The 27,798-nt window shown below is 38.0% G+C and overlaps 3 protein-coding genes across 3 annotated transcripts; all 3 read right to left on the bottom strand.

The window, feature by feature from the left end:
• Nucleotides 1–660: 660 nt before the first annotated feature.
• atp6v0ca (ATPase H+ transporting V0 subunit ca) lies at nucleotides 661–7,634 on the bottom strand. Its single transcript, XM_042505663.1, has 3 exons — nucleotides 7,394–7,634; nucleotides 2,765–2,948; nucleotides 661–1,827 (listed from the first exon to the last, which is right to left on the bottom strand). The coding sequence occupies exons 1-3, from the start codon at nucleotides 7,467–7,469 to the stop codon at nucleotides 1,623–1,625; spliced, it is 465 nt and encodes a 154-aa protein (XP_042361597.1). The 5' UTR covers nucleotides 7,470–7,634; the 3' UTR covers nucleotides 661–1,622.
• Nucleotides 7,635–11,273: 3,639 nt separating this feature from the next.
• Nucleotides 11,274–16,867, bottom strand: ypel3 (yippee-like 3). The gene is made up of 5 exons (XM_042505123.1): nucleotides 16,527–16,867; nucleotides 13,822–13,940; nucleotides 13,539–13,582; nucleotides 12,698–12,806; nucleotides 11,274–12,446 (listed from the first exon to the last, which is right to left on the bottom strand). The coding sequence occupies exons 2-5, from the start codon at nucleotides 13,936–13,938 to the stop codon at nucleotides 12,357–12,359; spliced, it is 360 nt and encodes a 119-aa protein (XP_042361057.1). The 5' UTR covers nucleotides 13,939–13,940; nucleotides 16,527–16,867; the 3' UTR covers nucleotides 11,274–12,356.
• Nucleotides 16,868–18,289: 1,422 nt separating this feature from the next.
• Nucleotides 18,290–26,145, bottom strand: gdpd3a (glycerophosphodiester phosphodiesterase domain containing 3a). The gene is made up of 10 exons (XM_042505084.1): nucleotides 25,868–26,145; nucleotides 25,208–25,250; nucleotides 24,474–24,609; nucleotides 23,776–23,821; nucleotides 23,534–23,652; nucleotides 22,870–22,959; nucleotides 22,567–22,700; nucleotides 22,044–22,103; nucleotides 21,727–21,778; nucleotides 18,290–19,744 (listed from the first exon to the last, which is right to left on the bottom strand). The coding sequence occupies exons 1-10, from the start codon at nucleotides 26,004–26,006 to the stop codon at nucleotides 19,616–19,618; spliced, it is 948 nt and encodes a 315-aa protein (XP_042361018.1). The 5' UTR covers nucleotides 26,007–26,145; the 3' UTR covers nucleotides 18,290–19,615.
• Between the last annotated feature and the right edge of the window lie 1,653 nt (nucleotides 26,146–27,798).

A 27,798-nucleotide genomic window follows, 5' to 3' on the forward strand; every position in this document is an offset into this window, starting at 1 on the left:
TGTTTTAGATATTATGATTTTAGCAAAAATGCATGTGTCTGACAATACAACTGGATAAATGAGACTTGGATTATACTGTATGAGTTGTGTGAGAGTTTGTAAACTGATGTTTTGATTAAGTTTTGCTCTTGTTAAACACGACACCCTATGACATAATTCACTAAGTGTGTTGGCCTTTTTGTGGATCCTCCATTCACTGTGGAGACATACGAGGAGAAAGTTTTCTTTACAAATTCATGGCAGTAACTTTCATTTTGACATAGTTTTTACCTAGCCTTACCTGTGGTGCTTACAGGTGCTCCTTAGAGTTGCACACAGCTAGAAAACTAGTAATAAAAATGTGCTTAATGCACTAATACAGCATAAGGGATTTAACTGATGTTAAAACAATGAATTCTCTTCACCACATTTACGTCAAGCACATTAACATGTGTAAACATTTTGTACAAAAATATTAAAATAAAAAGACTTATTTTAAGACATTCAGGTCCACATCAGGATAAATTGTAATACCTTTTTCTGATCCGCCTACTTTTCATCTAGCTATCAGTTTAGCTATTTAAGAACCTATTCTGACTCTGACAAGTCTAAATGTCATTGGTATTGTTAGTTTAGTCATAACATTAATATCGGACACGAAGAAAAGGCTCGACGATGATGTTCTGGAGGAGGTTGAGTTTTATTTGGAAATCTGACAGGCATGGCTGAACAGTGAGCTCTCACTTTAAATAAAACAAACAAAAATCAAGACAGCAGCACTACAGGTAAACAATACTAGTGTTTGAGAATGTCATATTAAACATAAATACTTGTATACACATTACACACTCAGGTCATTCATACACGCGCGCACACACACTGTCAACTCCATGTCAACATGTGGACATCCTCCATTGATAATTCACACTACATCCAGAGGAATTCATAGCACTTTGAACAAGAACCCACAGTGCAATTAATCTAACTATACACAGATAATTTATATATTTTTATGTATATAGGGTATTCAATAAACAGTATTCAGTAACAGTATTCCATTTAGACAGCTTCATTAAGTCAAAATCTTTATAACTTTCCATAAATAGTGAAAAAAAATATTGACAGCTTTTCACAACTGTGATTCAAACATGGTCCCCGAAAAGAACATGAATAAATAAAAATACTAGTGTGCATGTTTCTTCAGCAGTCTCAAAACGGAGAATGACAAAACCACCAACGAAAAACAAAAGTCAGGAGGGGAATGGGCAGAGGGATAAACGTTGATACTCACACTCACATCACAGACTGGTTACTACATTTACAGGGGTGGAGGGACTCTGGATCACTGTACAGGTTAAGATCAGACGACAAATCAAGCAGACTGTCCACACATCATCCCACAACAACCAGTACATCTTCATGCCCGTTCAGTACTCACGAGACCTGACAAAAGTGGATGGCGTTAAACAATATGGATAGATCACATCTACTGAGGACACAGCTTTCAAGTCGACCGCCAACATGTTTCTGTTGCCATCCCATCCTGTCAGACCCACGGGGGTGTAATGGAAGTAAGTGAAAATCTCCTATTTGTTCTTGCTGCTTTGATGTGGAATGAATGAGATGGTGTTTGATGCCGACACTTATTTTGTAGATAGGATGAGGGCCACGATGAGGCCGTAAAGCCCCAGCACCTCGGCGAAGATCAAGATCAGGATCATGCCCACGAAAAGCCGTGGCTGCTGGGCGGTGCCTCTCACGCCGGCGTCGCCCACGATGCCGATGGCAAACCCGGCTGCCAGACCGCTCAGGCCCACACTCAGACCGGCCCCGAGATGCAGGAAACTCCTGATGGCAAGAAACAAAGGACAGAAAACCATCATTTCAACAGGTTATACTGTCTTATACATTAAATACCAAAACAAATATATATGTCAAAACGACTGTAAAAAAGTTAAAGCATTCATAAAAATGTATCTTGAACTCTGGGATTTACCCCTAATTTCATACAATTTCGTGTGAATCGAGGTGACCTGCTAACCCCGCCGTCATAGTGGTTAGCAGGATCAGGATCATGAATTAGCAGATGGCGAGATGTTTGTCACATTTTAAAAGAATGTGGTCGAAGTACAATAATTCATCTCTCCCTCATCCTATCCCAGGTGAGAGAGGTGAATGTGGAGGTCAACGGTCCTCTACAGCTCCATATGTAACTCACTAAGCCATGCACAAATTGAGGGATCCAAACAAATCTAAAGGTATTGACAAAATCTCACTCATAGCTAGAGGTGAAACGGTATGAAAATTTAATGTGACAAATATAGAGACCAAAGTTCAAAATCAAACTCACAGTTATCGGTATACTCACGGTATTGTTAAAATGACTGTGCTGTCCCACTCTATGTTTGGGTCTCACTGAGCTCACCAAACCACCATATAAAACTGTTCAAGAAATCAATGCATATCGAACATTTAGCTCAAGACACAGATGTTTTCTTTGATGATCGACTCAAATAAAAGCCCTAAAAATCATCAGGTCAGAATAAGAAGTGGTCAAAATAGCAGTAAGATTATTTTGCTAATAAATGTCTTTGAGTTGCTTGATGCCCTTTTGATGTTTTTTTTTACTGTGTTGTTAGTTGAGGGGTTTGGGGGTTATGTGTATATTCTGTGTAGAAGACACAGTGTGAAATAATGTTTCCCAATTCACACACACACAAAAAAAAAACGAGCAGAAATAACATATTCTGTAAAAATGACTGAAACTGAATGACAGTTGACTTACTTGTAAAGGGAGACTCTCTCAGAGATGTTATTTGCTATCAGCACAGCCACCACCAGCCCGTAGATGGCGATGATACCAGCCATGACCACGGGGATGATGGACTTCATGATGAGCTCTGGCCGCATCACAGACATGGCGGCGATGCCTGTGCCACTCTTCGCTGTGCCATACGCTGCTCCTAATGCTGCATAAGAGAGGAGAGTTTCTGTTAAGTCAAATGCTCGGATCAAGCAGTGTTGATTCCTCACAAACAATTCCTCAACAAAAACAACTCAAACAAGACAAGATATAGATTAGGATGGAGCTGGCTGAGAAATGATTAATCCTCTCCATCGATTTCAATTCTCTCTGGGACATTGTGTTCAGACTCGACCTGCAGGTAACAGACAAAATGACACAGTAGACCATATCCGCCTGCCAGTTTTCTCCCGCCCAGCCATAAATAACTGAGAAATTACAGTCACATTAAAAAAAATAAATAATAATGTACAAATCACACTAGTGCATCTATTTTTAAAGTTTCCTCACAAACAATCTCTGAAACACATTTTAAGAAGCGATTAACGGCTGCACTCAGGAGCGTTGCTCAATAACCTCTTCAGTGCTTATTTATTATTGACTATTTTTTCATTAATAAAGCAATTGATTTCCAGTGTCTTAAATAAAGGTCTGAATGAAATTTACTGATTCATCTACTACACATTCATCGACACAGGACGATCCCAAATTCCAACATTTAGCTTTGTTTTTTCCACCTGGAGAGCATCAATGTATGGAGAACAGTTACTGATTATAACGAGCAGAATGACTCTGAATATTGGACGTAATCTGCTGATCATGACGACCAGCAGGAGCAAATGAATTAAAACAACACACACTACTCCACCACTTCTCACTTGCTGATGTGGGTGTGTTGACACTTTCGAGGGTTTTGTACTTATCGACTACAAGCTATTGTTGCTAAGTATTGCTCGAACCAGAATTTTCTCCAACATTTTTTAACAGCTCTGTACCGAGCAGCTCTTTTCTTTATATTCACGGAGAGAACGGCTATACAAGAGCATGAATCACGAAAAATTCAATGATGATTGCCTGTTAGATGCTTGATTGAGTTGCCTTGAGTGTTAGTATCAGCATAGCTATCTCCTTCTCTTAATGTTGTATCACATAATCATATTCATACACCTGTCACCTCAATAAATCCTGGACCAACTCCACTGTGAACAATCACATTTTTGACACTGTAAAAGCACTCATGAAAACTCTACGGAGGGGTGTGATCTTCATTGCGTTTAAATCTGCAAAGCTTAAGTTATACTAGTGTCAAGGTGTGTGTGTGTGTGTGTGTCTGTGGTGTAGGAAATACAGCAGCGCTGAGCTATACAAGAGTGTTTTTCTTTTGCTTCGTGATGCAGTACAACAATTGCAGTGTCAAAATGATGATGCAAGGTGTTAAAATTTCTAACCATTACTAAGAAGAACTTGATTTTTATTTCTTCATCTATTTTATTTGCTATTACACTATTGCATGAGCTAAATGAATGAACCATAACAGCTCATAACACTCCCAACATAAAAAAGTGCACATGCACAACAATACAAGGCACTGCTAACATAGGTTATACATAGTTTTAAGCCCTACACTACATTTTTATATTACATATACATATATTGGCAGAAATGAAAAATGACATAATAAAAGTGTGTTTTCTTTAGTGTATAATCACCTGAAAATAAGAATCATTATGTTTTTGCTAACTAAGAATGAGTCGTTTATATCTACATAGGGAGTGGATCCTCGTCCACAGAGTCTGCCATGTTGCACCACTATTTTTCTAAAGTAGCCCACAACAGACAAACCAAACACTGGCTCTGGCGCCATTCGCTTTATCCTGTTGACCACCATAATAAGGATCCCCTCCGCGACGAGCAGCTGTGGAGAAACGCTGCCTTTTTGACATGAAACTGCTTTATTTAGTATTATTACCAGTTTACATCACCAGTACGATTGTTTCGTAGAGTAAAAGATGAATGTGGGGAGCACACATTCACAAGTGATGGACTGTAATGAGCCACACAGCGTTAAAGAAACTAATTTGTAATTCAAACTTCTATGTTCTGTGTTTTTGGGATTTAAATCACTGGGTCCATCTGTTTGGAGAAGAAGAGACCACTGAACAATGAAAGAATCCTAACCGGGAGTTCACACTTGGCACATGGGAGAAGTTTCATCTGGTTGCAGTCTGCAATCCTTTCTGCTGGATGCCACTAAATCCTACACACTGTTCCTATAACTACAGATGCACTGAACCAATTTGCCAGAATGTGACTGATCTACATTAAAAGCTATTTTTTGTCAATGTCATTATAAAATTTAGTGTTTCAGTTACATGAATTAAGGCACAACAGGCCACCAACTCAGCTATTAATGCCACAACAATCTCTGGACAAATGTTACATAAAGATGCCTGCAGGTTTCATGCAGTGTTGTGTTATACAGATTTAACGTATTGTAACTGCATCGAGAGAGAAAAATCTGTGCATCACCAGATATACTATCTTATAAAAAAAGAAATTAGGAGCCAACTCTGTGACTCCACCCAATGGACAGACTCCATAAAGTGTCCCATTATGATATCTTGACCAAATCATCAAGATGTGGGGAAAAAACTGATACAGCAGACCTTTGTGATATTTTGCGTGGCAATATCGTATTAATACACTGAATCCAAGTATATATATATTTTAATTCTAAGTATTAATAATATAAACACAAATTAAACTTTTGAAAGCCTACCAGAATAATATCATCCATTGCTTTTCTAGTCCGCTTTAGATATTTGCTGTAAAAATGACTGAAGTGAGATAAACGGACTTAAAAGTTTGAAGACAAAATTGGCAATGGAAAAAAGGTAGAAAAATTGCAATATATTACTGTTACGCAACATGTTTAAAATCACAATGATAGTGTATTGTGACTTAAGTATGGTGATAGTATCGTATCGTGGGGCCTCTACTGATTTCCACCTCTAGTATCCATGTTATGGAGACAGCTGTCTGCAGAAATTGACATCACTTTATAGACTGTAACAGTCTCCAAAAGTCATTTTAAGAGCACAATGTACAATACTGTGCAAAGGCCTTATGCCACCAAGAACTTTGTTATTTTAGCAAGGTTATAATGCTCATAGATGTTTATTTCTCAGTAGTCTCTTTACTAAAATGCTGTTTTTATCTTAATAAAGAGACTAAGAAATAAATATACTTATATCCTCATTACAACTTTGTTAAAACAACAAATCTATGGTGGCCTGAGACTTTTGCACAATACTATATATTTCCTCTGTGGTGAATTGGGTGCACCCCACCTCCTGCCTTGAGTGCAAGCTAAACATGAATGAATGGATGGATTTTCCCTTTAATTTCCCACACTAGTGTTTAGGCCCTGATGATGGCCCTCATGCAATGCAACCCCTGGGAAAGACAGCTGAACTTAATCAGAACAACAATCATATTTATCCCATGATTCACCAAGATCTGGACATGTTTGTGCTTCAAAATAACTTCATTATGGCAGATCAGAGACAGCAGCTGTCACCTCTGTGAGGGTCTGCGTCACCAACCAGCAGCTAGACCAGTGGTTCCCAACTGTTAAGTCTGGTCTGACTGGACCACACGTGACTCACAACCATGTCAAGTTTATGAAAAACTGGCTGACTGGCTACAAACTTTTAGAGAATAATACAATTATGCAAAATAAAACAAAAAACAGCAAAAAAAAAATTTTTAAAAATGCATTAAAAAAAATAATAAAAGAAAACATGCCTTCCAAACACACCATAAATATACAAAATCATACCTTCCAAGCCCAACATAAAAAAAAATCACACCCTCCAAATCTGCCTTTAGAAAAAACAAAATTGCTATATTTTTAACAGAAAACATGTCTTCCAAAGCCACAAACACATTTGCCAAAACCCGCCTTCCAGGAAAAGTCACCAAAATTATTTTTTTTAAACCTTCCTTCCTAAAAAATACACCAATTTTTAATTAAAAAAAAACAAAAAACACACACACACACGAAAAAAAGATCTCTGTGTCTTCCCTACAGAGATCCGGGCTTAAGCCTCTAATTACTGAAAATCCTAGAAACGCCCCTGGTTTTAACTAATCGCACCTTATTCTTGCAATATGTTGTCACTGTCCACGTGTTATTTACAATGGTTAAATAAAAATGTAATATGTTTATAATTTCTCTTGTGTGCGGACCTTGAAATAATGACTGAGGAGAAATCTGGACCCAGCGGCTTGACCAGCTGACAAACACTGATCTAGACAGCACCTCAGCTTGATATGACAGGATATAACCAGAAGGTAGCTTCAGTATTAGCCGTGTGAGGGTTAGTGGTCAGCAGCTTGATGTCGGTGGAAACCTCCCCCCGCCTTCAGCCTCGCATCCCTGACAGGTGTGTGAGCCGTGACCGACTAAGCTAACACCTAGCTCCTCTAAAGACAACCCCCACGTTTCTAATATCGTCACAATAATCCAACATCTAGCCGAGCCGAGTCGTCGTTAGCCATATAACGGTATAACGGCGCAGAGATGTGCGGTGAAGGAGCTGTAGTTACCGCTGAAGACCATGGCCGCAGAGGCTCCCATCACGGCGAAGAAAGGCGAGTACTCGGGGCTCTCCGCAGAAGACATTCTCGCACTTTTCTCGGGGCGATTCAGCGACACGGCAGGCTGTTTCCTTTTTTAAAATCTCTTCCCTTTTTATCCCAAAGTCAGCTCTGGACGGGTTAAATCACAGAGAGGGGGCGACAACGTATCTGCCGAGCAGGAGCGCCGGTGTAGAGGAGGAAAATGGCGAAACGGAAAAAGTCACGTGACCAACCATCTCGGAACGAGCCATTTGTGGGCACACGGGGGTGCTCGACACAAACACACTCCGGATATCTAAGCCCTATTATTTGTAGCAACAAAAACATATTCTATTAATTATTCTCATTTAGTCGTAATATTGACAGCGATTACATGCTGCATGCGTTCACAATACCACAATATATGATGTAAGCAGCTTGTACAGTGTTTGTGTTTTGGTATGTTCTGCTGCAAGTGCACTGACTGCAGTTGAAACGCTAGTAGTCACCACATGCTGGCGTATTAATTATAAGGTATCAAATAGATAGTAAAATCGACCATAAACATTGTGTTTTACACTATAATTAAAAAAAAAACAACAACAACAAATAACTGAGATTACTACAGAGCCCATCAGAAACACAGTAACAGTGTCTATGTCTAATAAACATCCTCCTATAGCTGTACAGCAGTGTGTGTTATGTTTTCACCATGGAATAACCTGACAGGCAGAGGTTAATTTTTTATATTAACATTAGACTCTCTTTAGGGTCAGAAAAACTTAGACCGCCTCCATTAAATGACCCAAGGACACCTCCCGGAGCTGCGTTTGTCAAGGTGACACTGTGTCATCTTAAAGGACATATCCTTATAATTAACCTCTGAACATTTTTGGGCTTATTTTGGACAGATTTTCATGAAGATTGTTTTTATTATTTTATTGTTTTTATGTTTTACCTTCTTTACGCTATCTAGTTTCCTATATACATACATACATACATACATACATACATACATACGTACATACATACATATATATATATTACATTTTATTTTTCTCACAGCATCAAAGTTTGTAATCCACAGTTTTATTATGGTTTGCATCTTGAGACCAGGAATGTTTTTTTGTAATAAGATTTGGTGCACACCACAGTACACCACTGTTGACAGATTTTATAAATGCTCGATGAGGCCTCCATTACATTTCTTATGTTGTTATCCAGTTGAAGTTGTGATCTACAACCCAAGCCCCTAAACAGGACAGCACTCTCACATTCCCCCATGCATTTATATTCAAAAATACTGGAGGTAAAGCACTTACACTACCCTGTGGCATGAACCATACAGTGAGGCAGACACTGTGTGGTACAGTAACATATTATTGAGGATTAAAGAAGAAAAAATTTAAAGCGCTACTAAAGTTTCTCACAGTTTGTCACTCAGTCGGGCCTATAACTAGTTCAATTGTGTCATGAGAATGTACTTAAATTCTTAAAAGTGAAAACAGAGCAGACAGCTGATAATGTGCTGCACATGCACACATGACTGTCAGCAGCCTCTCCGCCACATTTCATAAAGAAAAGCTGTTAGTTCAGGTCAGAGCTCAATCATGTGACCTGCTCCTGCTCCAGATGTAATAATCAATTCCTCACTGTGAGAGGAGAATATGTATTAACTCTGGGAAGATACATAACATGACTTTCTATTGCTCTGTTGTCTGTGTTTTTGTTAAATATGAAGAATTTTTGTTGACATTGCAGGTGATTTAAGCAATTAGATTACTGAATATGTGCGGTTTTTGTCTCTTTTTATTGTTTGTCTGGCATGAAATTCACTTTTTTTGTCTGCAAGGTATTTATTTATTCATTATAGAAAAGCCACAGCAATTTTTTATTTTGAAAAATAATTTGTCAGAATAATGTACCAATATAAGAATACGTACACTTATTTTTTTTTACTTTCACTCAAAAAAAGTTTTCTAAGACTGATATGTTCCTAATGAAATGTTTTATTATGTTTTTTTTTTTTTTTTTTTAAGTCGTTCAAGTGAGTTTCTTTATAGAAGTTAAGTGTTGCAAGGCTGGATTATATTTTTTCTCCTTGAAATAGTACATTTTTAGCTGTTTGTGGTCCACTAATCTAAACTGTACCTAACAAAGTAAAAGTATATATATAGTATAAATACTGCACATAATAAAGCCCACTGTAACCGTGCCCACATCACCATCTGCTGGCTGATTTTACAGTCAGAGGATGTTGGATTTCTCCCTCCCTGTAACTGAGAGCGCCACAAACACACTTAAAGAAGTGTTTTCATTGTGTTACATTTGAAAAATTTACAAACTGAAACTGTGACACTGACAACAGTTTGTTCCAGCATCAATATTTCACATGCATCAACTAACAGCCTGCTCAGTAAAAGAGGTTAAAATGATCTGATCCTGATCAGTAGATGGCGCCAAATCTAGTCTAAACACACGAGTGGCTGTGCTATAGTGATTTGTGACATTTCATCTGGAAGCTGTATTTTTGAGATTTATTCCACCTGAACAGTTTTTAGATAAACTGATCCAAGTATTGCAACTGGATAATAGTGATCTGCCTATTTATATCAAGAAGACATCCTGATATATAAACTATTAGCCATAAGGAAAGGCTGCAAATCTTCTAGATAATCCATTAATGTTTTTTTTTTTTTTGCATTAATTGCCTTTTACATGATCTTTGTTTTTGTGTTATTACAATAAAAATAGCTTCTTTACCAATTTATTTCTCCTAACACTGTGTTGATTTATGCATCATCATCCTACACATACTGAATTCATATCCAAATATGTTTTAATTTCACATTAAATTGACCTTGGGGAGATTCCTCCACATCTTACACAACTTATTACTCTCAAGCATCAATATTGCTTTTAAATAGTAGTGAAGGAAATATTCAAATATGTTAATAAAATAAACATTTTACAACCACTCTGTAAAAATACTCTGTTACAAGTAGGCCCACAAGCCATGCACTGAAAATTTGAATAAAAATATGTAAGTATAATCTGGAAAATCAATTTAAGTATTAAAAGTAGTCAAATCAGAAAATATGTCCCCTGTGGCTGTTACACTATATCTTATCATCAGATTATTATTACTTATGCATTAATTTAAAAGTAGGATTTTACTGTTGTGGTTGTTGATGTGGAGCTTAATTATTTACACAGGACTGCAATTACTTATTTTCCTTATGGGTCAATGTCTTGCTAATTTTTTTGAGTAACAGATTCGATTCTTTGGCTTGTAAACATTCAGAAAATAGCAACACCTTCACATTGTTCTGTAAAAAACAACAACCCAAACTTCAAAATTATCAACATAAAAATAAATAAATAAATAATTACAAGCAAAATCAGCAAATCTTCACATTTGGGAAGCTTCAACAGTGAAATCTTTGGGTGTTTTTAAAATGATAAACTAATGAGAAAATATAGTTGCCATTAATGCCATTAACAGTCATGTCAGCGCTTTGGCTATACATTTTTAGTTTTAATTTTAGTTGTCATATTTAAAATACTTTTTGATGTTTTGCATGTAAAATTCTTAGTCTGTGCTTCCAAATACATGTAGTGAAGTAAAAAACTACAATATTTAGTCCAGAAATGTAATGGAGTACAAGTATGACACAGCATGAAAAGAATATCAAGTAAAGTACAAGTACTACAAATATGTGCTTAACTACAGTACTTTAGTAAATGTACTTAGTTACATTCTGCCACTACTTTTAAGTCGTTATAATGTTTAAAGTACGTGAGTGTTTTGGGACTCAGAGACAAAGTTTCATGCAGTAATATAACAAGCAAAAGAAACCTGAACACATTTTACAGACACACTGTATTTTAATGAAAGATTAGGTTAAAATAATACACTTTAATGAAAGAAGCAGACATTAAAAATCACCATAAATATGCTACATAATCCTAATCACACTTTTGCTCTAACACGATTGAGTAAATGTATCTGTAGAGGGGGCAGCTCCATGTTAGGCTATTACACAAACACACGTAGGATAGATCTCATCAGCATGAAGTAAAAGTGAACATATCCCAACTGTGCAGTGGAAACTGTAGATGTGAACCCCGGGTTAATGCTTCTCAACGCTGTCCAGCTCAAGACATCTCTGCACGCACGCACACACACACACACACACGCACACACACACACACACACACACACACACACACACTAAAATGTACAAACAGAAGACACTCATACTCCAGATTTAAGAATTCTTGCAGGAGACTTTGCCGGTTTCAACGTCACTAATTCAGCATCCTGATTGCCTTTAGCAAAATATTAAGTGTTACTGACCTTTCTATTAAAAAAAACATGAATTTCACAGATTAAAAAAAAAAACAAACCCTCCTGCTGCTCTAAGCATTCCCAAAACTTTTTTATCACTCAAAAATGATCTACTTTACTCAGTTTGGGTCAGATATGTCTAAATGTGCCCCTTAAACTCAAACCTCAAATACCTGCATCTGTGTAAGAAGGTCAGATTACTTGATTTGGCCTTGCGCCCGCAGAGCGAGGTTGTTTAGCGCTGAATGGGGGTTTCATCACTCAAACACTTTAAAATCCAACATGCACACGTGCCTGTGTGACTACGTCTCCCAGTCGTTCACACACAAACCCTGCACTCATTCAGTCCATGTCCCAGCACAACTAGCAATTGGGATAGCCATATATCAGCAAATGTGTTGTTGTGGTCGCTGGAGAAACATGAAGAACAGAAAAAGATAAAGGCGTCACATGCTATTCTTGGTGAAGAAGCCGTACGAAGTGAAAAGTGTGGCACAGCGATGGCTCGTACACGGGATGAGGAAGCTACACTGGAACCCTTTTATGTCAAGGGGGATGCAACTTTTGAAAAAGTCATGAAGAAAGACAAAGATTTCCCTCTCAGTCCCAGCCATTGTCCTTTATCATGTGGGACAGCTCGATGATAAACTTCCCCTCCTTGTACTTCTGACTCAGCTCAAAGGCTTGTTCCTGCAGAGAGGACGCACAGAAGTTAGCTTTATTAAAAAGTTGGTCCAGGTATAGCTCAAATTTATGTTTGCACTTTGAATGTAATGAATGAATGAATAATACTAATAATACTTTTCAAACAAGGAAAAATAGTCACTGTTGTTTTAATGTAGCTTTGCACGTTTTTATTGATCAATGGAACAGTGTGATGTCTCTTTAGTCAAAAAAAAAAGCATATATTTGCAGGTGGACGTCCTTACGTATCTACTTACATATTTCCAGCCCAGCGTGGTGTGACAGTTTTCACAGTAGATGTCGGCGACTGCGTGAAGTCCTGTGAGCAGCAGCCTCTCCTCCGCAGGACCACAGCCGACATTCACACTGAAACAGGACACAACGTTGTCAAACAGCAGCTCCTCTCATTCACAGAGAGCTTCACAGTAATTAATCTACTCTCCTTACCACGCACTGAGACTACTGTGATTAGTGAAGGACCTACTGTCCTATATTGCTTCTTTTAAGAGAAAAAAAATACTAAAGTTCATGAATCAGTCATGGGAAGGATGCAGGGCTTCGTAGAAACAGATCAGCAGCAACTATTCAATTCAAACCTTCTATTTAGATCAAGTTATTTAAGGGGCTCCTGTGTTAGGGTTAGAGCTTGTGTATTTCTGACCCACTAACCCAGGAAAAGCGCGACTAAAGTGAACTTCAAGGTTCACTCGAGAGCAAATCGAATTATTTGTCAGCAGTGTGGGCTGTGCAAACATGTGTGATACTGGGAATTGGCTTTCTGAGAGAAACAGACTATAAAAATGATGAAATTACATGCTAGGAAAACAAAGACAATCATTGACTCACAAAAATACTTTTTAATATTTTGATTTTGGGGTGAACTGTCCCTTCACTAATCGAATCTGAAAAGATTTGATAAAGTGCAGTAAATACAAAGGACAATTTAAGCAAAGCGTTTTTTAAAACCATGAATTATAACATTTACTAAAGTCACGTTTTAGTGATTATGGCAATAAAAATAAGATTGGAAATCTAAAATAAGAAATGCCACTTTTGTTCATTCAACATGCCAACATGTAGTAATACTGAAATACTCACACAGAGTTGAAGAGGTAGGCTCTGCCTTGACTGCCTTGAAAAGACTAGGAGAAAGAAAAAAAAGGTACATGTTTCCACTTGACATATAAATCAAACATATGATATTATTTAGGTTATTTTTAATTTCCAAAATGTCTTCTTAGTTTGGGAGAACTCTTTTTTTGTTTTATCTCAGTCCAGTTTTTCCAGTTTTGCTTCTGTCTGATGTACATGAGAGCCATGAGGCGGCGTTACGAGCCGCCTGAAATGATTATTAACAACAAAAGAGTGGCAGCGCACTGACCTTGGAGATGAGATCGTCATGGTTGGCCAGATGGGCGCGGCAGTGCACACAGCTGTACCGACGGTGGCAGGAGTCCAGGTACGCCTGGAACGTCTTGGCCTTTGTGAGCTTTACCATGTCTGAGGAGGAAGAAGCAGGCTGATAGTTTGTTATTGTGCATGTGCTAATGATGCAGATATACAAGCTGTGACTGCTAAGACACACTGGTTAACCACACATGTGAATTAAAGATTTTCGTTCTGATTGCAGCTATCAGTGAGGAAGTGGAAGATATTAGACACAGACAGGTTTCACATCAGCGTCTGACCTCATTAAAGATCTGATAATAGCAATAAACAAGACTGAATGCTGTCCCTAAACAACCTGACCTGACCTCAAAATATTCATTTTTTTAAAGATAATTCCTAACTAAATTAAAGACTAATATTCAGACAAATCATCTATTTCTTATTTAAGCATTGCAGGTGAGTATAAAGTTAGTATATATGTAGTATCATGAGCGTAAGTAGGTTTCCTGTTGGAATAATAGATCTACAGTTTGACAAGTTCAAGTGTAAAGTAAAAGGACTAATTCTGACAAAATAAATTAAAAGATTGATAAATGAAATTGGATAAAATGTTTGCGGCAATTAAGAGCTCACACATTTAAATTTAGGGCTATTTAATAAGTTTTTATTAAAGGTCCAATATTTATAAAAATGAATTTTAGACACTCTGAGACTTTTTAAGGACTTGCAGAATTCCTGATTTCAGCTATTTAGTATTTTAGCCAAGTATTTACCAATTATTTTCTGGTTACATCTTTACAAACACTTTTGTTTTGCTTTTGAATATAATCATTTGACATCAGTGTTAAGAGCATTAGGAATTTGAGTAAGTCAAAAACATTATTGTGACATAGAAGTCAAAGTTTTGAAGTCAAATGATGAGGTGTAACTTAACTATGAATTAAAAAATCAAAACTTTGACTTAGTATCTCATAATCTGGACTAACCAGTGTGACTGGTTTCATAGTATTATGATTTACCATGCTTATTTTTGTTTTTTCAGCATTTCATCTATTTAATTTTCCTTCCAGAAATGGGCCAACACAGCACTGGACAGATTAACCTATATTGAATCAGAATCAGCTTTATTAGCCCAGTATGTGTACATGTGCAAGGAATTTAGAGCTGGTTTTTAAATAGCTCTCAGTGAACTTACACAGCCCAAAGAACAATTTAGCAGAAGACAGAAGTATAAATACAGCAATACTAAGATAAATAAGATTATTGCTGCAATCTTTCATAAAGAAAACGATTTTTCAATCGTTCTGATTTCCTCGGTCTTACGTTTTAGTACATTTTATGTTTTAGGGTTTGGAAATGTTGGTTTACACAAAGCAAGACATTTTATGGAGTCACTTAAGGCTCTATGATATTGTAACAGGGTTTTCTCACAGTTTTCTAATAATCATTAGTTGCAACGCGGTGCTATCAAAGATTAACACATAACAGTTATATTCAAGTAGGTGCAATGCACTGGACTGATTATAAATTATATAAAATCAGAATCAGCTTTATTGGTCAAATGTGTGCACACATGATAAGAATTTGTTTTTTTTAAAGTTGCTCTCAAGTTAGAGAAAGATAAATAAAGAGCATAAATAAGGACAACAAAGATAGGTAAAACTTAGAGCTGCATAAATTACTCAACTCATTAATTATTAAATTGACAATAATTGGACAAGTAAGACAAATAATTGGTAACTATTTTTGATAAGCACAAATCAATCAATAGTCATGAAACTGAATATGAAAAAAATGATTGGACAAAGAAAGACACTTTTTAATGCTCTAGGATATCGCAAAAGAGAGACAGTTTTCTAATGATTTGTAGACCAAGTGATTAATGAATTACTCAAGAAATTAAAGAAAAAACGATGAAGAACATAACAATAAGAAAGCTGATTACTTAAAATTCAATAACTTGTAGAGAAGGGGTGGGATTAAATAACTTTGTACTTCTCACTCCTTTTCGAATATGTAAACCAAGTCATCATGTATTTGACCATTTCTTTTGCATTTCATTGGCTGTAAATATTACTTTTTTGTCTGTCTGCTTTTGCATTATATTTTCTCTATTTCCTTTTTACATGTTCAAAATGAATCTAAATCAAATAGTCAAAAACAGTCAAAACATTACATAATCGTTAGTTGTAGCCAAAGTGAACATAAACAAAGAATTATTACATACAAGTAGATGGGGCAAAAAAGAAGTGTGTATAAATATATCTGAATGTCAGTGCTGGCAGGAAATGTGCTGTAATGTTGTGTCATCTTATTGGCACTGTGTAAACATGTATTTTTATTTATTAACAAAGGTTGGCGAGGTTGGCAGGGTAGAGAGGACACAGTTGAACAGACAATTTGCTTCCTGGTTAATACTAGCACAAACAAGCTTCGCCTCATTAGATGCACAACCCAAATTCAAGCCTTTGCAAAGTAAACTGCGCCATTTATGCTCTGTCCAGCACAGGTGTCCGTCTGTCAGTCTCTACATACTGTCACAAACGGCCGGATTCATCTGTCAGCTGCAGCACAAAATCGGCCAGCAGCTCTCTGACCTAGCTTGCGTGTTAGCCTAGCGGGCTAGCTCCGCATTGTCACAACACACAGCAGCTTAGATGCGCATTGCAGGATATTCCCCGGTGTGTGTCGACTCACCTGATAATACAGGAGCTCCTCACGGTCTACACAGCGGACCAATGCGACTGACAGCCGAAAAACACCCAATAAAAGCAGGTAATGTTGTCGGCTCGGTTGCAACGGTCGGCCACGCGCTGCTGGCTCGGACAATAAAGACAAACACAGACAGCCTCCGGTCGGTGCAGCCCGTTTTACCCGCGTCTCTTCTTTGAATGTGAGCCCCGCTCTCGATGCTCTCTCTCCGCGGCCTTCGTTGACACAGGAGCAGGAGTCCGACAATGCTGGCAGGCTGACAGGATGACTGCGCGGCGGCCCCGGCGGGAGAAAAATGTGGTTTGTTTATGAAAACACGCAGGAGGAAGTCTGAAGAGTGCAAAACAAATCCCCGTCGACCAATCAGAGGCCGCGGGTGACGTTTAGAATGTGGGTCAACCAATCAGATTCGACTTCACATGAGCCCTTTATGGCTATCAGTATGATTGTTGGTACAGTCTTATAAATACTGCTGGTGGGTTATTATCACATCCTGTGATGAAAATAAGTATTCACATCCTTTACTCAGTGGTGGATGAAGTATTCCGAAGCTATTCTTGAATAAAAGTACAAATATTATACCAGAAAATGACTTTGGTAGAAGTTAAAGTCACCTATTAGAAAATCACTTGAGTAAATGTCTTACAGTATCTGATATATACTGTGCTTAAGAATCAAAAGTAATGTTATTATATTAAATGTACTTAAGTATTTAAAGTAAAAGTACAAGCAAATGCTGAAAAAAAGCAAGTTGTTTATTATGCGTTTATTTCTTCATCAGCTTAAAATTGGAGTGTACATTACTTCTGACGAGAAAAAAAGATATCTTATTTTACAGCTTAAATGACTAACAGACCAAATTCCAGTTTGTCCTCCCATCCTGTTCCTTTGTGTGTCTGTCCATCTTCTTCCCCCTTTTTCACATCCTTCCCAATTTTGTAGTAACAAAAATACTTGTGGGGAATGTAGAGAAGTTAAAGTCCACATTTTGTTTTGGAAATGTAGAGTAAAAGTGAAAGTGAAGGTTGACAATAAGTATCATTACTTCAGTACGTCAACACTGCCTTTACTTAAGTGAAAGTACTAATACTACACTGTGAAAATACTCTGTTACAAGTAAAAATCTTTGTAACAGAGTATTTTCTGGTGGAGGACACCCATGGCTCCTGTTTCATGTGTCCCCTGCAATGTTGAAACAAAACGTACACTCTCATAATGAAATAATATAAATAATTTCCCAGAAATATTAAACATTATGTTATATATTATAGCACGTGGACTTAACTTCTCTGCTGGATCACTAATTCAAACCTTTGCTCTTTGCATATCTACTGTATTAAGACCTTAGTCGCACTGATCCACTTATATTCCATTAACCCACTTGTCACACTGCAGAGCACAGCCAAGCAGGTCAGAAAATACAGTCTTTGTTTCACCAACAGGGTGGCTGATTATTATCACAGCGGTGTGGCTGGACTTTGACCGTATCCTGGGAAAACAAGGCGGCAGGTGAGGCCAACTGCAACGTTTCGTTTATATGTGCATGTACAGTAGATGAGTGAGTATTAAACACAGATGCACTCACAGCCTAGATATATATAACACTGCACTCACCTATGGATATTTGTAGTACAGAAGTGTACCGTTTCTTTGCCTTGATTTCCCTCCCTATGTTTGTTTTTCATTTTAATGTCACGTATAAATAAAATATAAATATAAAAACATAAACCCAACTGAACTTTTCCAGGTAATTTATTTCTCAGCATTTACTCAAACCACTCAAATATTGTCAGAAAATAGCAGACACAGTCAAAACAAAGTCACGTTTACTTTTATCAAACAGGGCGTCAGGTGATTTGATCCAGCTGGTTAAACATTCACTCCAGCTGCAAACACCGTGGCAGCGTTGCTCTCTCACAAACTTACAACTGAGATAAAACAAAACTCCAGACTGCAAACAAAAATGAATGCCACTAACATCTTACTTTTTTCAACTAGCCAGCTGCTGTCTCACTTCACTCATCAACACAGAGAATAAAATCATGAGTAAAGCTCTGGGTCACACACATTATCCATCCAAAATTAACCATTTAGGAACCACAACAGTGTTACTTGATGCTGAAGATGCTTTTGATAAATGAGAAATTTATATTGGCCACGTTAGATAAACTTGCATTTGAAAAATCATATATATTTCCAATTATTCTATAAACTGGACAGAATCATAAACATAAACAATCTCACACCAGGAACACTAGAGCATGTTTAAACTGCTCAATACAATGCATGAGCGCAGTTCAGACGCACACACTTGTCCAGGCACGTTACTCCCCCTCTCTGCATTTACACTGCATGTTAAAGGTGGGAATTTCACGCCATTATGCCGCCTTGCCGTGCTGTATATAACGTCCAATCACAGAAAGGAGGGACAGAGTGGTCTCGCTTCTGAGCCGGGATCGGAGCTTGTAACAGCTCCATAATGAAGTTTGTGTAAATCGTAAAGCCGCAAAGCCGTGACCATGTGTGGGGTGAGTGTGATATTTTGATGATGTAGTATTTTGGCGCCTTGCTGGGGGGCATTAAAGGCAGAGAGCAGCTGATCTATAACACTGGCAACAAAAAGCCCTAAAACTGAATCTTCAGTGTAGTAAAGGCGGATCCCTTTCTACCCCATTTCATCATGAGTTTTGTCGTTTTCTGACTCTTTGTGGAAGCACACGAGTTAAACAAAGTTTTCTTGATAAATTCAAGGTACTACAGGGTGAGCAACTGATATACAAATGATTATTTTGTGGGTGAAGTATTCCTTTAAACTCTCGGCTGGGACTGGTTTTGGGTGGAGGCTGTAGAAATAAACCTCTTGCTGATAATTCTATCAGCAGTGACTAAGAAAGAGCTGAACGATAGTTTTGTTTGCACTGGATGTGTTTAACAGTTAGACCAACAACTCTGCAACTAATCTGGTCAGGTTGGAGGAAATAGGTTTCACACTTCATATATTTACTTATCTTTCACAGTTTTTTCTTTACACATTCAGAGAGCTAAATTAATATTTGTTGTCACATGAGGGTGTTTCAATCCTGACTTCTGTTTCTGCAGAGGTAGCTCGACAGCAGAGCTGGATAGTCGCTCATCACTCCCGTGGCTCCCACTTCAAATGCAGCCTTAATGTCTTCATCTTTATTGCACACAAACAAATGCACCTGCAATTACAGATATATAAGTCAACCATCACGATCTGTTCAGGGTCCTCGAGACCAAACGGCTCCAGAGAAATACTTAAAAACTAATTTTATCACCTCAAACACTGAGGAATTAAAGACGACTTATAATCAGAGTGCCTCCCTGTCATTGTTCCTGCTGCTCTGAGCAGTATGTGGCCTGACCATCAATAAAAAAACAAACACTGTTGTCCTAAATTTGGAGGGTGGCAGTTGTTTCAGATGTGACAGCCAAAATGCAGCAGATATCAGCATAAAGTAAGAACACAAGGAGCACTTCAAACTGCAGCGTCGACAAATAACTGATATCAATGCCATGGCAACAGCACTGACATATTCCTCAGTGTTAGAAATATATTTAAAGGGACAGTTTACAGCAAAATAAAAAAATACATATTTTTCCTCTTACTTGTTTTGCTATTAATCAGTCAAGACTGTTTCGAGAAAGTTGCCAAGTTTTGGAAGATATCGGCTGCAGAAATGTCTGCCTTATCTCCAGTATGATGGATGGCACTCGGCTTGTGGTGCTTAAAGTGCCAAAAATGAAATAAAATTGAGAAAAAATTGATTGAAAAGAGAGGAAAATCTCACTAGCAGTGTCTCTTTCCAGATACCATGATCTTGTTACTCAGAAAGCATTGCTGTTCGGTTCTTCAAATCTATTTTTTGGCGCTATGCGCACCACAAGCTAAGTGTCATCTAGTTCCATCATATTGGAGAGAAGGCAGACATCTCTATGGCCAATATCTCCAACACTCTGCAACTCACAACAAAACTATCTAGATTAATAAATAGCATACAGGTAAGAGGAAAAATATGTAATTTTTGATTTTGGTGTGCTGTCCCTTTAAAATAACCTCAATGAGGGATTTATACAAACATTTTACACATTGTTGACATGAAAGATTCCTTGTTATTAGAGAGAAAATATACATGATTCTCCTACAGAGTATTACATATTGCTGAATCATGGTAAAAGCACAGGAATTTGGAGTTTCCATGTAATTCCCCCTTTCAATACACATAGTGTTGTGCTCTTCTGGAGAAAATCTCATCCCTCTTGTTTTTATGTGGAGGATGAGGGGAAGAGCTTTTCTTAGTCACTACCTCAGAATCACTCATCAAATGCGCTCCCTCAGCAGCTGACAATGCTACGACATATGACTTCAATTGTTTTCATGCTCAAACTATTTAGTGACCACTCATGGCCTGATGATGAGGGTGACCTCATCCCAGCACACATTATTCACATCAGGACAGAAGGTGCTGAAGCCAAGACACTCAGAGCGGCTGTGAGAGCGTTACTGTTTGTCTCGGCTGAAATACTGAATCTGTAATAAACCGTGAAGGGCTTCGGTTCAATGAAGTCTTACAGTTGATGATACAGTAACGAGGACAACAATGATGTGTTCTGATTTTTGCATCTAGGAATAATGATTTGAAGTTTTCCACTGATAGAGCCACGACTAAAATTCACAGGTGTAGGATTAAGGAGGCTAAATACCATAAATACCATTCAAAATTACCAATTGGAGGTTTTCCCCACTAGTGGCTCAACATAGCATTTTTTAATAATTAATATTTTATTTGACCTTACAGATTTTCTATATATACATGTAATAGCAAGTAAAACAAAATAATTGATAATAGATGATAGTGAATAAAAATAATAAAATGATAATAACTAATAGATAATAGTATGTAAAACTACATAACTAACAAGAGATAATAGTGAATAGAAATAAATAATTAAAACTAGGCAATAGTAAGTAAGACTATATAAATGAAAATAAATAATAATGCTCTGCTTTTAAATAGATAATAGTAAATAAGATTAAATAAAAAAAAAAAATAAAAGATGCTGCAAGAAGTTTTGAATATATTCACAATTCTTGTTTTCTATTAATTCCTGTGATACACTTACACAGTAAACTCTGCTTTTAGGTACATACGTGGTTTCATACCTGAATTCCACGAGCTGCAAGGTGATTAAAAAGACTCTTCCTCATTGTTACTCTGGAAGAACAGCATAAATGAATAATTCAGTTTTCACACACACATCAGAAAAACATCATCCAAAATTTTCTGCTTCATAAACTGCATCATTCTACCCAAAAATGTAGTAATTCTGCGTTAAAGCAACACCACATGTACTTTTATGCTGTCAGTGTTTTTATTCTCTGACATGTTTGTTAATTATACTCTCATTAGCATTTTATATTTCTACACCAAAACAAGTCATTCAGTCTTAAGAAGTGTTTGCAGCAGAAACTTCACTCACTTTTCTAACAAAGAGATGACCAGCGTGTTCCTCAAGATGTGCTTCTTAGGAATAAACGTCCTTCAGAGACAGAGAAAGAAACAATATAATAGGACAAGAACAATAACAACAACAACAACAATGATAATAAAACATCTTATTTGTCAGCGCCTTTCAAAACACTCAAGATCACATTACAAGGCAGAGTTAGAAAAACAACAATATAACAACAGATCAACTGAATTAAGAAGACAAATTTACAAAGTATAAAATCATATGTACAAAGATAAAACCACGAGTGTTCTGGACGGCCTGCAGCCAAGTAATTGCAGTAAAAATATCGTAAAATGGAAATACTTAAGTAGAAGTACCTCAAAAATGTACTTAAGTACAGTACTTAAGCATATGTAATTATTTGGTGTGAAAAATAAACAAAACTCAGAGACATAAACCAATCTATTGTGCAGTCTTAACATAGAGGGAGAGAGTGGATGAACACACACATGGACTCAACATGCAGAGACAAACACTCCTGCAGCCACACCTGTTGATGATGCATGGCAGGTAGAACTGCAGTAAACTCTCTCCCAGAGGCACAAAGGGCAGCAGGCCGCTGTAGAAGAGGAGCAGCAGCAGGATGCCTCGGTGCACAGTGAAGCTGTACGGCATGGAGCTGTTCTGCAAAAAACAGAGAGACAAAGAGAGATAAAAAGGCAAAGATAAGGGGAAATTACAGTTTAATACCTGCTGTTTATCTTTCAGTAACCATATTATAATGTCATATTGTCTGTGGATTGATAGTAAAATGCTGTAAAATAGCTTTGTCTCCCCCAGGTGGTCTATGTACCGTTTCGCGGCATTCCTTCATGATCCTGGAGTTCACAGTGGCCCAGACGGTGATCTCCTCCCTGTTGTAGTGTCTCACCAAGTCAGAGACCTGCACACAAAGAGTTAAAGACCCACTGTTACTGTTAGTCTTGCTGTCTTGTTCTGCCTGGACCCAACAGATAGTGATAAAGAAGGCTAACAGCTAGGCCCAGGAAGTCCACTGCTGTGTCCCAACTTACATACCCTTTGTATATAGTTTATAAACCACCTATATTAGTTGTTATAGATACTGTTTTTTCAGTAAATACCCAAAATATGAATATACTTTACTTTATCATTCATAACATGAGCTAATGAGACTGTCATTATTATTATTATTATTATCTTACATGCACAGGTATCTCTAATTATAGTCCATTAAGCATCTAGTGTACTGTAGTCATTGAGGGTCGAGGCTGCACTTTCCATCGATAGCAAATCTAAAAAATCCATAAGCCAGATATTTATGTTATGACAAACCGCTTTGCAAGTTGTTTGCAACATGAAACTCCTCTCGTCATAAAGGATAATCTCGTCATTTGACTCAATAGTTACTGAGCATCACAAAAAGCATGAACTACGTTTCATATTTTGGAGATTATTTGATAGCACTGGGAAAGTGCTGAAAGTGCATGAGTCGCTACCGTTTCTATCAGCTGCTTGTTGTTTTCTTTAATCTCAATGCTGACAGGCATCTCAGGAAACTTCCTGAACACGTCCTCCAGCAGAGCGAACTTCCTGTCTGCACCGCTGCTGTAGCGACCTGGAGGAGGGTGGGGTGAAAAAGAAAGATTACAAAACACACACACACACACACTGACCTACTTCTTTATTGAATGGGTTTTTGTGAATAATTGAGAATTAAAGAATAAGAAGAGGATCTCACCTGCATAAAATGTCACCTCCAGCTTCTCTTTGTACAGAGGCAAATCCTAAAAGACAAATAAAGTTATATCATTATGATGCTGCTTATGATTACCATGAAAAAATCATGCATCTTGAGATATTCTTGATATGAACGTAGTGAAGTTGCTGCATGTGACAGAAGCTGGATGCAAAGTCAAACATTCACTTGAAGGTAATCCAACACTAAACATTTACTCTGTAGCAGGTTTTTGTGTTCTTATCTGTAATAACACATGACCAAAGTGTGTTTCTGACATCAGCTCAGAGGCCTGCAGCTCACAGCAGCATTAATGAGGTTAGTTGGCAAAACTGCACTGAAAACACTGAAGTCAAAGATTCAGTTCCAGGTTTTACCTCAGTGCAGTAACTCGCTAATTTAGAAATCCTGCTGTGTGAGATGTGGCTCCAAGGCATCAAGTTTAAAGTGAGTGTTTGGCTTTGCAGGCACATATTTTGCATATCCCAGTTTAACTGGAGCAGATAACTAACTAGAAACATATTTATTTTAAATATTCATTTAACATGTAATTGTAATTACTAATTGTATATATGTTTGAGCCAAAAATGAGATTCTCAAACTCTTGTTCTGAGTAATAAAACACCTGCAGGAGCTTCTGTCTCCGTGTGACCTTATGACCTTTGTCCTAACCGACAGCCCTGTAGGATCTGTCCTCCCACCTGCAGATTGAGTGAGGAGATGGTGACGTCGCGGCCGGTCTGCCTCAGCAGATTCTCATCATGTGACACCACCACGTGTCCATCGCGTGTCAAGTGACAATCCATCTCCAGCATCTGAGTGCCCTGCTCCATCGCACTGCAGACAGACGTACACATATAGAGAATTAATGCATTTGTAACTTGCACAGAGAAAGAGCTTTCTACTCTTACAACTCTCTTAACTGTGAACAACTTGAGCCAATTTCTTAAAGTGCTGTCCAAGAAAATGTCTAATCGTAAAATGATATACAAGAATTCATGCAACAAACAACAAGGAACTGTACACAGTGTTGCACATGTATTTTTTAATGAAGCACAAATCTTGCACATACAGTATTTTGTACAGTACCTCACTGAATGTATTTTTAGGCAGCCTCAACATCCAGCAAACTTTGATAAATGAATAACCAGGATTCATGTTATAGTGCTAAGTGTACATTTGCAGAAAGATTTCCAAATAATGTTTCTCAGCCTAAAACCTCACAGAAACAACGCTAAATGCCTGGAAGTGGAAAGATGCTAAATGCAAGTTGCGTAAACTTATCACACTTTTATCACATATTGTACGACATTTTATACTGCTGGATAATCACTCCAGCAGAAAGAAAAGATAAAATCAGAGTTAAGTGGTTGCAGCTCAGTTAATCAGAGACTTTTCTGAGAGCAGCGGATCATCTCTTGAGTTTGGTACTCACTTTGTGAACGCCTCCATCGTGCTCTCTATCCTTTCTCCACATCCTGGTGACAAACAGAAGAGTCAGGGAACCGGGGACCCAAAAATACAGGAAAAGGTTTACTTTGCTACATTTTGACAAAGGCTGACTGCAATTAATCTCTTATTCTGAGAATACTGCATCATGGTTTCCATCTAGAGTGAGTCAGAACGAGTCACTGACTAGTGATCAGAAAACATACTTTGAGATCCTCAGAGTCTGAATGTGTGGTGGAAAAATCATAGTGTTATCATTAAAACTTTAAACAAGATTCATATTGAGCCAGTTTTTTAGTCTGTTTGTTGCAACAGATGATGAGGTTAGCAATCAGAGTGCAGTGTTAGTTGACTTTTTGCATCTCCATTTGAGCTATTTGTTGCAGGCTATTGACAATACGGACAATAACAGGCCTTAAAGGGACAGTTTACCCCAATGCAAAAATACTTTTTTTCCTCTAACCTGTTTGTGCTATAAATCAGTCTAGATTGTTTTGGTGTGAGTTGCAGAGTGTTGGAGATATCTGCTGCAGAGATGTCTGCTTTCTTTCCAATTTAATGGAACTGGATGGCACTTCATCCCTTCATCTACCTCCTCAGTAAAACTGAGACTGAAACTCCACCTGACTGCCGGTCACCCCCTTACCTCCTCTGTGTGAGATGTGTGTGCAGTAAAAACCGGTGCGTTTCCTCTTGTGGAGAATCAGCGGGTTCTTCAGCAGGTACAGCGAGGTGAGAGTGTATCCACCCAGAGCGGGGAGGATGAAGTACAGAAAGCTGCTCATCCTTCTCTGCAAACCAGTGAGCTCCTGACCGAGTCGCTGCACAATGTCACATCGAGAAATCTCCAGCAAGAACAGGGATGAAACAAAACGGATCCAACAGGTGTGTCTTTCAGCAAATAACAATACCTCTGTTGTTTGAACGGATCCAAAAGCTCGACTGAAGACAACCTTTCTCTCTGTCTGTCTTAGAAGATAAGAAAAAAACTAGACAGACTGGTATGACCGAAAAATTCTCCTTCTTACTCACTCTCAAAACCTTCAGAGCTGTAAAATAAGTTAATAAAGCACCAGCTCTTAACCCAAAGCTCACCTCTCTGCTCTCTCTCTCTCTCTCTCTCTCTCTCTCTGGCCTCTCCCCTGCCTGTGGCAATACTATCCACTCTCTTTACTCTGCTTTTGTTCAACTTTAATACTGGAGGCCTTATGTGTGTGTCAAACCTGGGCATGTCCGCAAACACTTTTTAATTTATTTAGATTGATTGTTTGGAGTGTGAGGTTAGTAATCAGGCCGGCAATTAAGACACTAAAGCAATAATGTGACAAATAAGTGGCTGCTGGCATCCATTCCTCTCCAGATTTTATCCTGTTTGAACTTGAGCACAAACAGTTTGCAGCTCATAACTGGGAGAGACAAAAGGCCCCAGTGGGAGGGCAGCAGGTCTGTGTGTATTTAATTAAGGGGATGTGGTTCGATCAGATATGTAAACTCAACTCTGACCCACAAGGCCAGAAATATGAAAACGACATGTCTATAGGCGTGCACGCTCCCGTATACATACAGTCCAAAGTTAGCAGCGCTTCATTGTTCAGGTTCAAAAGCAAAGCTGGAATGTGACAAACAATGGACCTCGCTCTGAAATGTTTCACCTGAATAGAGAAATCTATTCACGACGCTGCAGTCTGGATTTCCAGCATTTTCTCACTTATGCAGGTGTCTCCTTTTTACACAAGCAAATCCTGCTTATTTTGATCATGTTTGCCTTCTTTTCAGGTCGATGTTTAACTCATGAGCAGACATCATTGCTGTCATTTAAATCATGTCCAAAGACTCTGGGAATTTCAGGGTCGGACGGGGGAGCCGTGCTCAGACACGTTATGTAGAAAGGTGGGAAAGCTGTACAGCTGGAAGAGCAAGTTGGCTTTCAGGATGAGATGCCACACAGTTATTTTCATTCCCACAACTCCTCAGGCTTAAAGTTTACTTTTCAAAGTGGTTTCGCTTTCAGACTACTCTGTTGTCTAAGTTAGTTTAAAGAGCACAGACCAGGCCAGAGAGCTTGTAGTCATAAGCTGAGTTTGAAACTGTTCCCTATTACGGCAATAGTGCAATATATAGTGTGTTTTTTTTAGTAGCGTTGAAATTCTCAGCATTCAATTTCATCCACTATATAGTGCACTATAAAATACCCACAATGCACAGCAAATTTGAGTGTGCATGCGATGTACTTTACATATTACTCCCGTATACCAAAATACAATGAGAGTAGAGCTAACTACAGCTACTAAAAAAATCAAGGGCTATTACAGCTTGCGATCAGGACGCAGGACCATAGCTGATAAAACCGCACTTCAACATCATCGGAATTTCTACAGTTTATTTGGGATTTAACAGAAAACTTAACATGCAACACTGATGTAACCTACGTTCATCTGTCCTTTTGAGTATTTGTTTAAGTGGTACTGGGCGCGCCCGCTGCGGCACACAAATATCCGCCGCATAGGTTAGTGTTAGGGTTTTCTGTCATTTTGTGGTCAATTTGCATCTCTTTTTTTATCGTTTTGTAGTACTTTG

The sequence above is a fragment of the Plectropomus leopardus genome, chromosome 17 (assembly GCF_008729295.1).
Source record: "Plectropomus leopardus isolate mb chromosome 17, YSFRI_Pleo_2.0, whole genome shotgun sequence".
Taxonomy (NCBI): Eukaryota; Metazoa; Chordata; class Actinopteri; order Perciformes; family Serranidae; genus Plectropomus; species Plectropomus leopardus.

What these genes read in the sequence shown, in the direction of transcription:
- ypel3 (XM_042505123.1), bottom strand. Translation starts at nt 13,938, where the DNA reads ATGGTAAAGCTCACAAAGGCCAAGACGTTCCAGGCGTACCTGGACTCC. An exon ending in GCCTACCTCTTCAACTCTGT is followed by an intron (nt 12,807 to 13,538) that starts GTGAGTATTTCA and finishes GTCCTGTTTCAG; the next exon opens with TGTGAATGTCGGCTGTGGTC. An exon ending in CCACGCTGGGCTGGAAATAT is followed by an intron (nt 12,447 to 12,697) that starts GTAAGTAGATAC and finishes TCCTCTCTGCAG; the next exon opens with GAACAAGCCTTTGAGCTGAG.
- atp6v0ca (XM_042505663.1), bottom strand. Translation starts at nt 7,469, where the DNA reads ATGTCTTCTGCGGAGAGCCCCGAGTACTCGCCTTTCTTCGCCGTGATG. An exon ending in TGCGGCCATGGTCTTCAGCG is followed by an intron (nt 2,949 to 7,393) that starts GTAACTACAGCT and finishes TCTCTTATGCAG; the next exon opens with CATTAGGAGCAGCGTATGGC. An exon ending in GAGAGAGTCTCCCTTTACAA is followed by an intron (nt 1,828 to 2,764) that starts GTAAGTCAACTG and finishes TCTTGCCATCAG; the next exon opens with GAGTTTCCTGCATCTCGGGG.
- gdpd3a (XM_042505084.1), bottom strand. Translation starts at nt 26,006, where the DNA reads ATGAGCAGCTTTCTGTACTTCATCCTCCCCGCTCTGGGTGGATACACT. An exon ending in ACGATGGAGGCGTTCACAAA is followed by an intron (nt 24,610 to 25,207) that starts GTGAGTACCAAA and finishes GTCTGTCTGCAG; the next exon opens with TGCGATGGAGCAGGGCACTC. An exon ending in TGAAGGAATGCCGCGAAACG is followed by an intron (nt 22,701 to 22,869) that starts GTACATAGACCA and finishes TGTTTTTTGCAG; the next exon opens with AACAGCTCCATGCCGTACAG.